The sequence below is a fragment of the Lampetra planeri genome, chromosome 63, assembly GCF_965212315.1.
Source record: "Lampetra planeri chromosome 63, kcLamPlan1.2.h2, whole genome shotgun sequence".
In the NCBI taxonomy this organism is placed as follows: Eukaryota; Metazoa; Chordata; class Hyperoartia; order Petromyzontiformes; family Petromyzontidae; genus Lampetra; species Lampetra planeri.
The window spans coordinates 548,527-563,869 of NC_136169.1; the positions used below are offsets into that span (position 1 = coordinate 548,527).

General features: G+C 52.5%; 1 protein-coding gene across 1 annotated transcript in view; it reads left to right on the top strand.

Annotated features, from left to right (window-relative positions):
- Positions 1 to 15,343, top strand: part of TANGO6 (transport and golgi organization 6 homolog) — a 71,400-nt gene that overhangs the window by 10,466 nt on the left and 45,591 nt on the right. Inside the window, 3 exon segments of the mRNA XM_078619511.1 lie at positions 7,611 to 7,725; positions 8,342 to 8,478; positions 13,220 to 13,379. Coding sequence (XP_078475637.1) covers positions 7,611 to 7,725; positions 8,342 to 8,478; positions 13,220 to 13,379 — 412 coding nt within the window.

Genomic DNA, 15,343 nt, shown 5'->3' on the forward strand with positions numbered 1-15,343 from the left:
AGACGACGCATCATTCCGGGCCCTGTCTGTCTTGTTACCAACTTGGGAAAGGTCACGTCCCCCCACCTCCCCATCCCGCGAGCGTGGCCGTGGGGAATGCGTCGCGATTGACGCGCGCCTTGATGTGATGTGACATTCACTCCTCGCCATGGCAAGTCGCTCCAAATAGTTATAATAAAAACACAAAAAATTTAATGTAATACTCTTTTGTTCTTTCGGTAAAGTCACGTAGGTAGAAATAAAATAAAATTAATATTTTAAATATTTTATTTTATTTTTACCTACGTTACTTTACCGAAAGAACCAAAGAGTATGAATTCCTGCAGTCACGAAAGCTTCAAATCAAGATTCAGTGTAATTTCTACGTTACATTTACAGCAGTCCCTCGGTTAGCGATATTATTAATTGATTCCTCGGAATCCTTCGTGTATTGAATTCATTGTTAATCGAATGTAGGAAATACGTGTTCAAGGGGGGTTTAACACATCGTAGGCTTTCGCGACCGATATCATCCAAAATACAGGTTTTATGGGGTTAGATCGCGTAAATATATAAATGTGGCGTTAATCTCGCCACCACCCGACACAGCCAATTCGTGAGGTTTGTCACGTAACAAACCTTACTAATAATGGACGTGTTAAAGGCTTAATTTGTTCGAAGACGATGGGAATTTGAACGTTTTCACACCTTACAAAAGTAGTTTATAACATTTATAAATGACTTGGGGGAACTTACAGATTCGCCAAGCATTTGCTTTTCACGAATCCGTGTCATAAGGAGTCTCGCCATTTCTATTTTTCAAGTATCTTTATACGTGACTTTACCGAAAGAACCAAAGAATATTTCCCAAACCTGTACAAATCCTGGTCGAGGCATCCTTCACATCGAGAGCTTTGAGTTTGTCCTTATGTTGAATAATCGCGGAAATGGTAGATTGACGTCACTCTGCTGCTCTATTTAAGACCGGGAGCAGGTGGATGGCTTCACTATTCTGGCAATTCGCGTGATGATGCTGGATGTAGTTACCGCGAAACGTCGTACGTCTCAAATTGTAAATGTTGTGGATTTACTCTCCAACACGCCGGTGGGCTGAAGTAGTCACTAATTGGCGCTTTGTTTACGTGACAAATCCCTTACTAATTGGCCGTGTTCGGGTGGTGGAGGGTTACGACACAATTATACTTCCGCGATCTAACCCAACAAACCTTTATTGTGAATAATGTTGGTCGCGAAAGCCTAGGTGTTAAACTCACAATCACTTGTTTTTTAAAACCTCTTTCGTGCTTTTCAATAATTCTCTGCTTAATTCGCACACTAATTTTTTTCCTCGATTTCACGTCTTCCTTCACATTAATTTTAGGGGCCGTTGTCTTCTTGATTTTATTACATTTTTAAGTAAAAGAAGATCACTAGGTATTCAAGTGAGCTTGTTTCCATGAGCAATGCACCATCAAATATTGAAAAGCTAAGCAGCCAGTTCCTCTCAAAACGCTCGCAAAAGGGCGCATCGCTGATTGTCTGAGGTCTACCGAGTCCACGTTAGGAGCGCTCTGATTGGCCGAAATTGGTGGGCCGCGTGATATCACAAACGTTAAATCGAAAATGCATTGTTGATGGAAACAAAGGGGACCCCGGTGGGAGGGCGAATCTCGTTAACAAACCTGTCAACCCATACGGTTTACCCCCTATTCTTGTACAGGGAAATTTAGTTTTCAGGCTCATACGGCGTACAGCCCTTTCAATACGGGCACATTTTTTTATATTTGTTTGTGTTTCTCCTTTGTGATGAGACTTTGTAGGATGAACGTTGAGATTTATAAGGGGCACGGGGTGACCAATAAGGTCTGAATTGGTCTCTAATAAGGTAAGGCGCTGATAAGGGGTTGACAGGTATGCGTTAATCGAAATGTTGTTAATCGGTGGCATCGTAAACCAAGGGACTACTGAGTACATGTGACGCATACATATAAACCCCCACGGGGTAATGGGTGCACAAGCACCGTGAGAGAGGCGTGGGGATGTCTCACAGACACTTTGTTTTTGTGCCTGGTTATTCACGACGTCCGTCTCGGCTATAATGGCAAACCTTTATTTTCGACCGTGCTTGCGTGTGACTTTGCAGATGGATCACTGTATGGGGGTGAAAGTTGTGCTCGTTCAACGCTTGCGATGTTTTGACCCGGCGCTTCTCTTAAACATATAACACAGACCTGTGCGCGATTAAAAGCTGTGTTATATTTTTTCTAAGAAGCTTAAGTATTTTCATACGTGTGTGCATTTAATATCAGGTAAACAAACACACCCACGGTATATGTAAATATATATAGCGCACGGATAATAATTAAGTGATCCTGTGCTTTCAGTGGGTGCCAACGGTTATTTCTTTTTTGGAACTTGGAAATCATTTGGCGGTGAATCGTGAGAAAATATGTTGACCCAATGTGTGCTGGAAGACGTGCTGTGAGTGTGTGGTGAGGCTTAGGTCAATACCTGAGTGGGCTTTGCCTGGTAGGATGGGAATGGTTTAGTTGTTGTGTTTGTACGTGTTTGATAGCATCTCCCGGCATTTTAGAATTGTCCGACGGCTGACCGCAGCACTACGGATTCATCGCTTGATGCACAAATTTGCGATTAGTATCCCGAAGGCCGCCCTCGTTATTATTATACCTGGTAGGATACATTTTTTTTAGTTTTATTTGTATATTTTTGTGAGTGATTTGTTTACCTTTCTTGTACTTTGCACGACTATTGTGTTTGTGTCACTGTTTGTTATTGTGACGTTCTGACCCCAGGGTCTCTACTGGACATCTGTTGATAAAAGAGCTTTATATCTCATCAGATTCCTCCTGCAGTGTAAATACAAGATTCTGATATCGCAGCTTTGTGAACAACGTCTCAACATTCGCGGCTTTCTGCGCGAGTTTGGCTCAACCGCAGTCGGTATTCAAGCCAGCGTCGTAAATAATAATAATAATAGTTATACATTTAAATAAAATGTTGTGACCAAGGATAAATATTTGCATTGCCATCTTTGGAATCCAAACTGCAATCCATGTTTTGAACATTAATGAAAATGTTTCTTAGACCCCCAGGTACAAATAATAAACTGTAACGCAGAGGACGCCGAAGGCCTCCCCCTTACGCTACAGTGTCAGTCATGGAGAGTGCTTCTCCGGATCCCACTTCATCCGTCGGTGTCAGCTTTGTGAAGAAAGGGTGAAGAGCACGACTCGTTTACGGCGTAATCGCGAGCTCGCCGTCATAGTTTCACGTTAAAAACTTAAACTCTTGAGTCGTCTTATCGAGCCGCCCGGGACGCGTTGGGCGTCCGCGCGTGCGGCTCGTGAGCCAAGTGATCTTTAGACAACATTGATTTATCGTGCGTCCCGTAAAGCCGGCAGCGCCAAAGCTGTGCGGATGATTCAATCGTTCCAAGCCGCCCGCTGATTTGGTTTAACCAAGGCGAGAGGCGTGAGAGACCACCAGGGACTGCAAAGCTCTAAAGGGCCTTGATCCTCAGTACCTGCAGTCCCGTCTGGCTCCCCCAGACTGCGTCTTCCGCTCCTTAGGCCAGGCCCTGCGAGCTCAAGCGAGGATGTTTTCATTGTACGCTGGGCGGTAGTAGGTAGGGGCCTTCTCGAGTGTGGCGGCTAAGAAATGGAACTCTCATTTTCCTTTTAGCTTTTCCTTGAGTATATCCTCTCTCATTTAGATATTTTTTTTATATGCGAGTGTCTTGATTTTATAGATTAGGGGCTACCTTCGTTTAAGTTATACTGTAAAGTATTGCGATGTCCTCTTTCGTGGGGGCGAGTCTTTACTCGAAAAACAAGTTGAATGAATGAAGAGTCTCATTTGAAAGAGCACCACTTGGAGTATTCGTCCGCCGGCATGCGGCAACGAATTTGCTGCCATGTAACAGTCCCTTAGTCGAGTAAATTTGCGGTGTCATTTTTCGGATTTGTTAAAAAATTAGGACCGTGACGCCGGGGCACGCAGTGAGTGGCCCACTCTCGCGAATCACGGGATCGTAAACATTCACCGTAAGGCATTATTTTTGTTTTTCCGATTATCACAGCCGAAGTGATTACCAGGGCAGCCTAGTGGATTTGAACCAGGGCAGCCTAGTGGATTCGAACTAGGGCGGCCGAGTGGATTCGAACTGTGCACCTATTTCAACAAGACGTGGCGATCGCGCTGCCTCTGGGCCACGGCTTGAACAACAACAACTACCACTCACCACTAAGTGCACATAGCCTGGCTTGTGCCAGGCTATGTGCACTTTAAGGCCACGTGAAGTGTCGAATGCCCGCTGGCAGGAGGTCACGGGGCAGACCCAGGTGCCACGGGTCGACTGACTGAGATGACTGGCTGATGCACCACCTGTGCCCCCTACTGTGCCAACTTGCTGTGCTATAGCCACCCGGCGCTCCGCTCGTTATTGTGAGCGTCGCTCCTCCGCCCTCCGTTGTAGTGGGAGGGCGACTGCCTCCAACTGCCCAGTAGCGTCCTTCATGAGCCTCCTCCACAGAGGCCGATCTTGACACCGCTGGTACCAGTCATCGGCAAGTCCACTCAGCTCCACATCCTCCTGTACCACATCACTCCATCTCTTCTCTAGCCCGTGCCGCGCCCATTTAGCCTCCTCGATCCGGCCGAACAAAAGCTGTTTAGGCATGCGGTGTCTGGGCTTGCGGGCTACATGACCCAGCCAACGCACCGATGGGACTTTGTCCAGATCTTTCAAGGATTTGTGAGCTACTCACACAATCCAGCCTGGTTAAACCCAGGATGGATCGTAGGCAGGCCAGCCTAAATGTGTCTAATCGGGGAAGATGTTCCATTTGCGGGGTCCACGTTTCGCAAGCGTAGAGAACGGAGGGAATGACTGTGGCTGAGAAGACCTGAAGCTTCGTGGCGGAGCGACAGACCAGGTAGCTTACACACAGCGTTGCGCAACCGATGAAAATATAATGCTGCTCGACGGATTCTGAGTGAGACCTCTGCTGTTAAACCGGAGTCGGTCATGAGCACACTGCCCAGGTATGGGAAACTCTCCACTCTCTCCACAACTGCCATATCACCAATTGGGAGTTGTGGGGGTGAATTGTCCGATGGTACAAAATACCCCGGCAGGTGCTTAGTTTTGTTGGGGCTGATGGTAAGGCGCCACCCGCCACCTCTTAGTGGCAAGCTCCAGGTTCAGCAGCAGCGCCTCCAACTCCTCCTCTTGAGTGAGCAGCAATTACCAGATCATCGGCATACATAACGTGGTTGAGCAATAGGGAGCCGTCCCTTGACTGCTCCCGGGCATCTATGAGCCTCCCATTGTATTTGTACCAAATGGAAATTCCTCCGGTACAGCTATTGAAGGCTGAACGAACTACTTGGTCAAAATAGATGTTAAATAATGTGGGAGCCAGAGGACATCCCTGTCGCACCCCAAGGTGTACAGGGAATAGCTCCGACTCCCGGCCACGTAGTTTTACCTGGGCCCGCTCACCATCATGGAGGTCCTTAATAATCGTGAGCAAAGGGTCAGTGACTCCGAAAGCACGAACAACAACCCAGAGCCCAGGCCTACAGACACACAGACACACACACAGACACACAGACACACACACAGACACACACACAGACACAACAACCGCCATTCGCCACTAAGTGGCGGTGACGTCACCACAACGCTTGTGCCAGGCTAGGTGCATTTTGAGGCCACACACACAGTCACACACACACAGTCACACAACAACAACAACTGCCATTCGCCACTAAGTGGCGGTGACGTCACCACGACGCTTGTGCCAGGCCATGTGCACCTTGAGGCCACGTGAAGTGTCGAACGCCTGCTGGCAGGAGGTCACGGGGCAGACCCAGGTGCCACGGGTCGACTGACCGAGATGACTGGCTGATGCACCACCTGTGCCCCCTACTGTACGAACTTGCTGTGCTTTAGCCACCCGGCGCTCCGCTCATTGTTGTGAGCGTCGCTTCTCCGCCCTCCGTTGTTGTTGGAGGGCGACTGCCTCCAACTGCCAAGTAGCATCCTTCACGAGCGACCTCCACAGAGGCCGATCTTGACACCACTGGTACCAGTCATCGGCAAGTCCACTCAGCTCCACGTCCTCTTGTACCACATCACTCCATCTCTTCTCTAGCCCGTGCCGCGCCCGTTTAGCCCCCTCGATCCGGCCGAACAAAAGCTGTTTAGGCATGCGGTGGCTGGGCATGCGGGCTACATGACCCAGCCAACGCAGCCTTGCCTGCCGGAGGAGCTCACCGATGGGACTTTGCCCAGATCTTTCAAGGATTTGTGAGCTCCTCACACAATCCAGCCTGGTTAAACACAGGATGGATCGTAGGCAGGCCAGCCTAAATGTTTCCAAGGTCTTCTCGGCCACAGTCATTCCCTCCTAATGGAGCATCTTCGCCGGTTGGAAACACAGACACACACACAGACACACACACAGACACAGACACACACACAGACACACACACAGACACACACACAGACACACACACGCGCCAAAAATGCAGCGATCCTCTTTTTCAAACGACGAGCAAGGAATGATGGAATAAATAATAATATAAGTCAAACTCTCACTCGTCACTTTAAATAAACATCATAATCAGATTTCCCCAAATGAGTACGTAGACGTAAATAAATAAATGCATTTAGATTTTCTTGCCAGCTGCACGAAAACCCCGTGCGTGTTTGCTGCTGTTGTTGTTGTTGTGGTGGTGAGTGATATCTGAACTGGGCCCTCGATCGATGTTCGATGATGATGAAGGTGATCGTAGTGATACTGCTGATGATAATGTTGTTGATAGTTTATGATTCTGCTGCTGTTGCTGCTGATGATGATTAATTATTGTTGCGTTTGTTTACCCAGGTAAAGCCTCACTCAGTCTCATGAGTCTCTTTCAGGGTTTAAGCGTGTTGCCAAATTGTTGCAGTCGGGGAGGGGGGCTGGGGGCGGGTGAAGGGGGCAGCATGTTGCTGCATAGATTCCGACCGAGTAATTTGCAGTAGGATTTAAAAAAATCAAACTTGGACCAAGACTCTGGCGCACGACGGGCCTCCTCTTGCGAACAACGTCGGGGGATCCGCAAGGTCCACTGTGGGCGAAGTAGATGGCGCGGACCACTGTTCCCGGGAAAATACACCCGCAGTAATGACCAGGGCAGCCTGCCGGATTCGAACCTCTAACCCGTGTGTACGTACGCACGTTGAACTTCTTTTCGCACCGTATGTAGCCAACCGTGCTCATCGGAGGTGCGGAGGGAGGACATCAAACTAAACACAAGCAGCAGTTCCATAAAATTGGGTTCTCAATCCGGATGGTTTAAAAGCGCAACGAGTGGCAAGTGCGCCGCCTCTGGGCTGCGCCATGGCCCCGACTTTGATTTGTGCTGCTTCTTCTGCTGCTGTTGTTGATGATGCCGATGATGCTGTTGCTGCTTCTTTTTATTCTGCCGCTGCTGATGATGTTGATAATGCTGATAATGATGATTCTGCTGCTTCTGCTGCTGCTGATGATGCTTCTCCCACTATTGCTGATGACGGCATTCTGACGGCGACTATAAAATGCCGCGATGGGCATTTGCAGGGAGGGCGAGCCCCCAAGTGGCTGCACAGCACCTGCAGCCGGCTCCTCACCGACGCGATGCTCCGACCGCGCGGGGTGCTGGCGGTGGTGGGCGGCGTGATGGAGGGGGCCTGCGGTACGTTCGCCACCACCAACAACAACGACGACGACAACAGCCGCTGTTCGCGCCACTAAGCGGCGGTGACGTCACCACGGCGCTCGTGCCAGGCTAGGTGCACGTTGAGGCCACGTGAATTGTGGAACGCCCGCTGGCCGGGAGGTCACGGGACAGACCCTGCAGGTGCCGTGGGTCGACTGGCTGAGATGACTGAGAGGACGTTCACTGCTCGCCCCCCCACCCATTCACACGTGTGGCGCTTTTCCTCCGGGCGCTCTGGTTTCCTCCCACGTGTGAACGCTCATTAATTGGCCGAAAGCATCTTCATGTACAGCGGACCACAGAGCTCGGGCAGTTTTTGGCGCTGGCTCGCCGCACGGCTGCTGCCTTCCGGCACCTCCGAGTCGTTCTCACTCTCTCCGAGGGCAAGCGAAATCGGCAGAGGCGCAGCGTTGCAATTTGATACTTATTATTATTATGAGTACGATGATGATGATGGTCGTGGTGGTGATCTACTTCAGCTTTGCACTGCCCGATCCGGAGACCTGACCGTTGCTTGCGCCACGCTGGCAGTCGCTACGCGACGGGGGAGTCGCTCGCTCGCTCGCTCACCGTGCCCTCGGTGCCGTCGCAGCAGCATCCGGGATGGCAGGCTGTGCGGATGCGGCGGCAGCGGACTGGCGGAAGTGCGAAGCGGTCGCCCGAATCCTGGCGTCCTGCGGCGGCCGATCGTCCTCGCCGGAGGCGCACTACCGCATCGTGTGCCCACAGGTGAGACTACGCGTTCACGCCAGCGCCATCCTACCGAGGGATTTTTTTTCCTACTGAGAAAAACGAAAAAAAAATAATGGGAGCGAACGCTTCGTCTCGGGGTTCAAAAATAAATAAATAAAGCGGCGGCCACTCGGCACTTTCGTCCAAACGATTTCTCGGGTCGGAGGTCAGAGGCCGCCGGTGCAACGAGCTTTTTTGTCGCCGCCAATTAGGGGGGTCGTCGTGACGCAGCTCCAGTAACGAGTGCGGGCAAGGGAATCGCTTGCACGTGGGCCAGCGGTGGCCGCGGGGATGCGGGGGGGGGGCGGCCCGGGAGGCGGTTTTGTAAAAATGAGCGCTCCCGTGTGCGCGCGCACGAACGCGAGCGAGCGCGTGAATTCGTAACGGTTGAGTATTACCACATGCAGAGTGCACGGAAGAACCGTGGGCCTTGTGGCCTGCGATGGTCTGGGTCGGTTCGGAAATTTAAATCGTCGCAGGAGAGTTGCTCACCCTTCCATCGGTTTTGCCGTGTTTTTTTGTTGTTGCTTGTATGTTCCTGCGGCTACGCGTGCTTGAGTGAACACGTGTGTGTGTGTGCGTGCGTGCGTGTGTCTTTGTGCGTCATGCACAAGTGTTCATACTTAATTAGCAAGGAGCGGTTGGCGCAATGTTTAGCACACATGCCCCCCCCACCCAGCCACCCTGAGTTCGATTCAAGTGCATTGTACGTCACACACGGGGCGAATCGAAGCCGCGTCGATTCTCACGCTCGCGGTGCGATGCTCGTACCTGGGGGGCTTAGGGAACCGATGCTAATTGACGGAGGTGGACATTTAGTCAAGACGCCTTGCAGGTGTGGGTAATGATGAGCCTGATCGTAAAGTGACTGTCTGCTTGGGCTTAGCATGTCAACCAATCAAGGCGCTGCAATGGAGATAGCGAGACAGTGGTCGGAGAAGAATGCTCGTACCAACTGGCGCAGGTGAATAATCGGCATTGATATTGGATCAATCGCTAGGAGAGTGAGCGGGACTCTCCCCCGCACAGCGGACGGACAGACAGACGGAGTGAATGGCATGGCCATGATGCTGGCACACGACGGACGGACCGAGTGAATGCGCAGAGACTCCCCACTCGCTTCAGAGAGATTTTCTCATGAAATGCCGAACTCATTTGAACTTGACTCTTTAGTCCGCGCCGAGATGTCGGTGGTGCATCGGGTTTCATGCGCTCGTGTTCCTCGCCTAAACCTTACTTTCTAAAATTATAGATAATTACCGTTCCGAATGATACCCTATGCGTGCCACGTGGAAGGTTTTGTTGATTTATTTCGGCTTAGTTACCCAGGGGAGCCTCAGTGAGTCTCAAGACTTTTTTTAAGGAGGGTCCTGCCTTTCACAGTCGGTTTGCGATGCTGCTGCTGCAGTTTATTGGCAGGTAATTATTGAGGACTGGGATGTTGTCTTGGCCCTTTACCAGAAAGGCGAGAACCCAGAGGAAACTTTACTCACTCACACCCTGCAGAACAGGGGGAGATCACACAAACTTCACTCACTCACTCCCTGCAGAACAGGGGGAGAACACACAAACTCTACTCACTCACACGCTGCAGAACAGGGGGGAGATCACACAAATTCTACTCACTCACTTCCTGCAGAACAGGGGGAGCTCACACAAACTCTACTCACCTCACCCTGCAGAACAGGGGGAGATCACACAAATTCTACTCACTCACACCCTGCAGAACAGGGGGAGATCACACAAACTCTACTCACACCCTGCAGAACAGGGGGAGATCACACAAACTCTACTCACTCTTCCTCTGCAGAACAGGGGAAGAACACACAAACTCTACTCACTCACACCCTGCAGAACAGGGGGAGAACACACAAACTCTACTCACTCTCACCCTGCAGAACAGGGGGAGATCACACGAACTCTAATTACTCACACCCTGCAGAACAGGGGGAGATCACACAAACTCTACTCAATGACACCCTGCAGAACAGTGGGAGATCACACAAACTCTACTCACTCTCACCCTGCAGAACAGGGGGAGATCATCCAAACTCTACTCACACCCTGCAGAACAGGGGGAGATCACACAAACTCTACTCACTCACACGCTGCAGAACAGGGGGGAGATCACACAAATTCTACTCACTCACTCCCTGCAGAACAGGGGGAGATCACACAAACTCTACTCACACCCTGCAGAACAGGGGGAGATCACACAAACTCTACTCACTCACACGCTGCAGAACAGGGGGGAGATCACACAAACTCTACTCACTCACACCCTGCAGAACAGGGGGAGAATCACACACACGCTCCTCACTCACACTCTGCAGTACAGGGGGAGAACACACAAACTCTACTCACCCTGCAGAACAGGGGGAGAACACACAAACTCTAATCACTTACACCCTGCAGAACAGGAGGAGATCACACGAACTCTACTCACTCACACCCTGCAGAACAGGGGGAGACTCACACACTCTACTCACTCACACCCTGCAGATCAGGGGGAGATCACACAAACTCTACTCACTCACATCCTGCAGAACAGGGGGAGACTCACACACTCTACTCACTCACACTCTGCAGAACAGGGGGAGATCACACAAACTCTACTCACTCACACCCTGCAGAACAGGGGGAGAATCACACACACTCTCCTCACTCACACTCTGCAGAACAATGAGAGAACACACAAACTCTACTCACTCTCACCCTGCAGAACAGGGGGATATCACACAAACTCTACTCACTCACACCCTGCAGAACAGGGGGAGAACACACAAACTCTACTCACTCACACATTGCAGAACAGGGGGAGATCACACAAACTCTACTCACTCACACCCTGCAGAACTGGGGGAGAACACACAAACTCCACTCACTCTCACCCTGCAGAACAAGGGGAGATCACACAAACTCTACTCACTCACACCCTGCAGAACAGGGGGAGAACACACAAACTCTACTCACACCCTGCAGAACAGGGGGAGATCACACAAACTCTACTCACTCACACCCTGCAGAACGGGGGGAGATCATCCAAACTCTACTCACTCACACCCTGCAGAACAGGGTGGGGGTGGTGGGGTTTTAACGTGCTATTATATTCTTTTCCATGCTCGCAATGATTTCAGGCACTGAATGCCAATGTTGGGAACTGCTCGCCACGACGGGGTAAACCGGTGGACTCGGAGAAAAATCCACTCGGCCATGGGGAGAACACGCAAACTACAAATATACAGCGGACGTCAGGGTCGGGATCGAACCTACGACCTCCAGCATACCGGGCGAGGGAGTTAACGTCTCCTAGCCACTGCGGTGGCCTGGCATGCCAACCATTTGGGCGCAGCGTTCGTGAAGAGAGGAATTGCCCGCACGCCTCCACGGGGGCGGGCAAACTTAGACGTGCGAGCCAATCGGGAGAGAGTTCATCCGTAATGGAGGTTTTCTCTGCTGGGTTAGATCTCGTAAATATATAAACGTTTAACACGTAGGCTTTCGTGACCAATATCCATAATCTGGCTGTCGCCTGATGAAGCTGGTTGTAATTACTGGCGGAACGTCGTACTCAGATTGTAAATGTTGTGGCTTGGCTCTCCAACACACCTGTGTGCTGTACTAGTGTAGTGGTGATACGCGCTGGTAGTACGGATCGTGGGGTAGCGCGTGGTGATTGGCTGTGTGTTGGTGACGCGCGCTGACGGTGAGGGATCGTAGGTCAGCGCGGGGTCATGGGTTATGTGATGGTGATTGGCTGTGTGTTGGTGACGCGCGCTGACAGTGATGGATCGTGTGGCAGCGCGTGGTGATTGGTTATGTGCGCTGACACGAGAAGGGATCGTGGGGCAGCGCGTGATGATTGGTCGGCTAGGGTGGGTGCTCACATCGCGGTCCGCATAGGCTCCGTCTCCTTGGAGCGGAGGGCTATATAAGGCGGTGCGCGCGGGCGCTCGGGGAGAAGTTGGTGACCAGTGAAGACGGAAGACGGAGGAGGAAGAGATAGGGCCCTGAGACACCTAGTCCCGCTGTCCTTGTAAGGACCGGGGCCCTGTGTGGCTCAGAGGCGGGACCTTGGGACCCGGGGGCCGGACGTCCGTGTGAGGACCGGGCCGCGGGACCCAGTGGTCGTGATCCGTACCCAAGCTGGGGTGGGTCTAGAGGTTCCCCGGATGCGACGTTCCCCCGCGCCCTTCGGCGACGGCTGACCCCTCCGATTTAAATTGCTTCTCGGCTCAGGTTGCCGCTGTCGTCGTCGTCGTGTTCACGTTCAGTGTCTGTTCCCCCAACAACCCTCTATCCCCCGCCGCCCTTCCCCCCCGCCCCGCCACTTTTACCTTGAAGCAACGGGCTTGTTAAACAACGTGGCGCTTGCGTCTGTGTGTGTGTGTGCGTGCATGTGGGGAGCGGTGGGGTAGCGGTCAGCACTACCGCTGCGCTACGAACCCGGTGACCCGGGTTCGATTCCCTCTCACGGCCAACACCAGTGACGATTATCTGAACCGGTGCCGGGCCTCCCGTAGGTCGACTCGGCCTTAAATGAGTACCCTGGCGCGGTGGGTAAACATTGCCACTGGGGAGACGAAGGTGGCCGGGCGTGGTGCTGGCCACCCACTCCCTCGTGTGACGTTCCGGCCTTCGTAGGTGCTCGCTAACAGCACCTGCCCCAACCGTCTGTGAAGACGATGCGGGGGATCTTTGTGCGCGTGCGTTCACGTGCGTTCACGTGCGTTCACAGGTGCTGGAGCTGCTGCACATCGAGGACCGGCAGACGGCCCGACAGTTTCAGCGCGTCGCCACGGCGACGGCGGTCACCATGGCGAGGGAGCATCCGGCGCTCGCCCACCGCTACCTCTTGTCTCCGATGCTGGCGCCGTTGGCACGCTGCACCTGCGCCGGTGAGCTTCGGGCCAGGACACAAACAAACAAAAATACAAAGATCCCCCGCGTAGCCTGTAAAAGGCTGCTGTTGGGGCAAGTGCCGCCGTGAGCGAGTAGCGCCTGTGAAGGCCGGCACGGCACACGAGGGGGTGGGTGGGTGGCCAGCACCACGCCCGGCCGCCTTTGTCTCCCCATTGATGATGTTTACACATCGCACCGGGTACTGATTTGAGGCTGAGTCGACCGAGGGGAGGCCCAGGAGTGGTTCTGCTAATCGTCACCGGTGTTGGCCATGAGCGGGAATCGAATTCGGATCGCCGGGTTCCTAGCGCTAACCGCTACACCACCGCTCCCCACACACAGACACACACGCACAGACACACACACAGACACACACAGACACACACACAGACACACACACAGACACACACACAGACACACACAGACACACACACAGACACACACACAGACACACACACAGACACACACACACAGACACACACACACACAGAAACACACAGACACAAACAGACACACAGACACACAGACACACACAGACAACAACAACCGCCATTCGCCACTAAGTGGCGGTGACGTCACCACGACGCTTGTGCCAGGCCAAGTGCACCTTGAGGCCACGTGAAGTGTCGAACGCCCGCTGGCAGGAGGTCACGGGGCAGACCCAGCAGGTGCCACGGGTCGACTGACCGAGATGACTGGCTGATGCACCACCTGTGCCCCCTACTGTACCAACTTGCTGTGCTTTAGCCACCCGGCGCTCCGCTCGTTGTTGTGAGCGTCGCTCCTCCGCCCTCCATTGTTGTTGGAGGGCGACTGCCTCCAACTGCCCAGTAGCGTCCTTCACGAGCCTCCTCCACTGAGGCCGATCTTGACACCGCTGGTACCAGTCATCGGCAAGTCCACTCAGCTCCACGTCCTCCTGTACCACATCACTCCATCTCTTCTCTAGCCCGTGCCACGCCCGTTTAGCCCCCTCGATCCGGCCGAACAAAAGCTGTTTAGGCATGCGATAGCTGGGCATGCGGGCTACATGACCCAGCCAACGCAGCCTTGCCTGCTGGAGGAGCTCACCGATGGGACTTTGCCCAGATCTTTCAAGGATTTGTGAGCTCCTCACACAATCCAGCCTGGTTAAACCCAGTATGGATCGTAGGCAGGCCAGCCTAAATGTTTCCAACCGGCGAAGATGCTCCATTAGGGGGGTCCACGTTTCGCAAGCGTAGAGAAGGGAGGGAATGACCGTGGCCGAGAAAACCTGAAGCTTCGTGCGGAGCGACAGACCAGGTAGCTTCCACACAGCGTTACGCAACCGATGAAAAGATATTGCCGCTCGACTGATTCGGAGTGAGACCTCTGCTGATAAACTGGAGCCGGTCATAAGCACACTGCCCAGGTATGGGAAACTCCACTCTCTCCACAATTTCCCCATCACCGATTGGGAGTTGTGGGGGTGGAGTGTCCGATGGTACAAAATACCCAGGCAGGTGCTTAGTTTTGGTGGGGCTGATGGTAAGGTCCCACCTCTTAGTGGCACGCTCCAGTCTCAGCAGCAGCGTCTCCAACTCCTCTTCTGAATGAGCAGCTATTACCAAATCATCGGCATACATAACGTGGTGGACCAATAGGGAGCCATCCCTTGATCGCACCCGGGCGTCGATCAGCCTCCCATTATATCTGTACCAAATGGAAATTCCCCCGGTACAGCTATTGAAGGCTTCACGAACTACGCAGTTGAAATAGATGTTAAATAATGTGGGAGCCAGAGGACATCCTTGTCGCACCCCAAGGTGTACAGGGAAAGGCTCCGACTCCCGGCCACGTAGTTTTACCCGGTCCCGCTCACCATCATGAAGGTCCTTAATGATCGTGAGCAGAGGGTCAGTGACTCCGAAAGCACGAAGAACAACCCAGAGCCCAGGCCTACTGATGGTATCATAGGCCTTGACCAGGTCAATAAAGC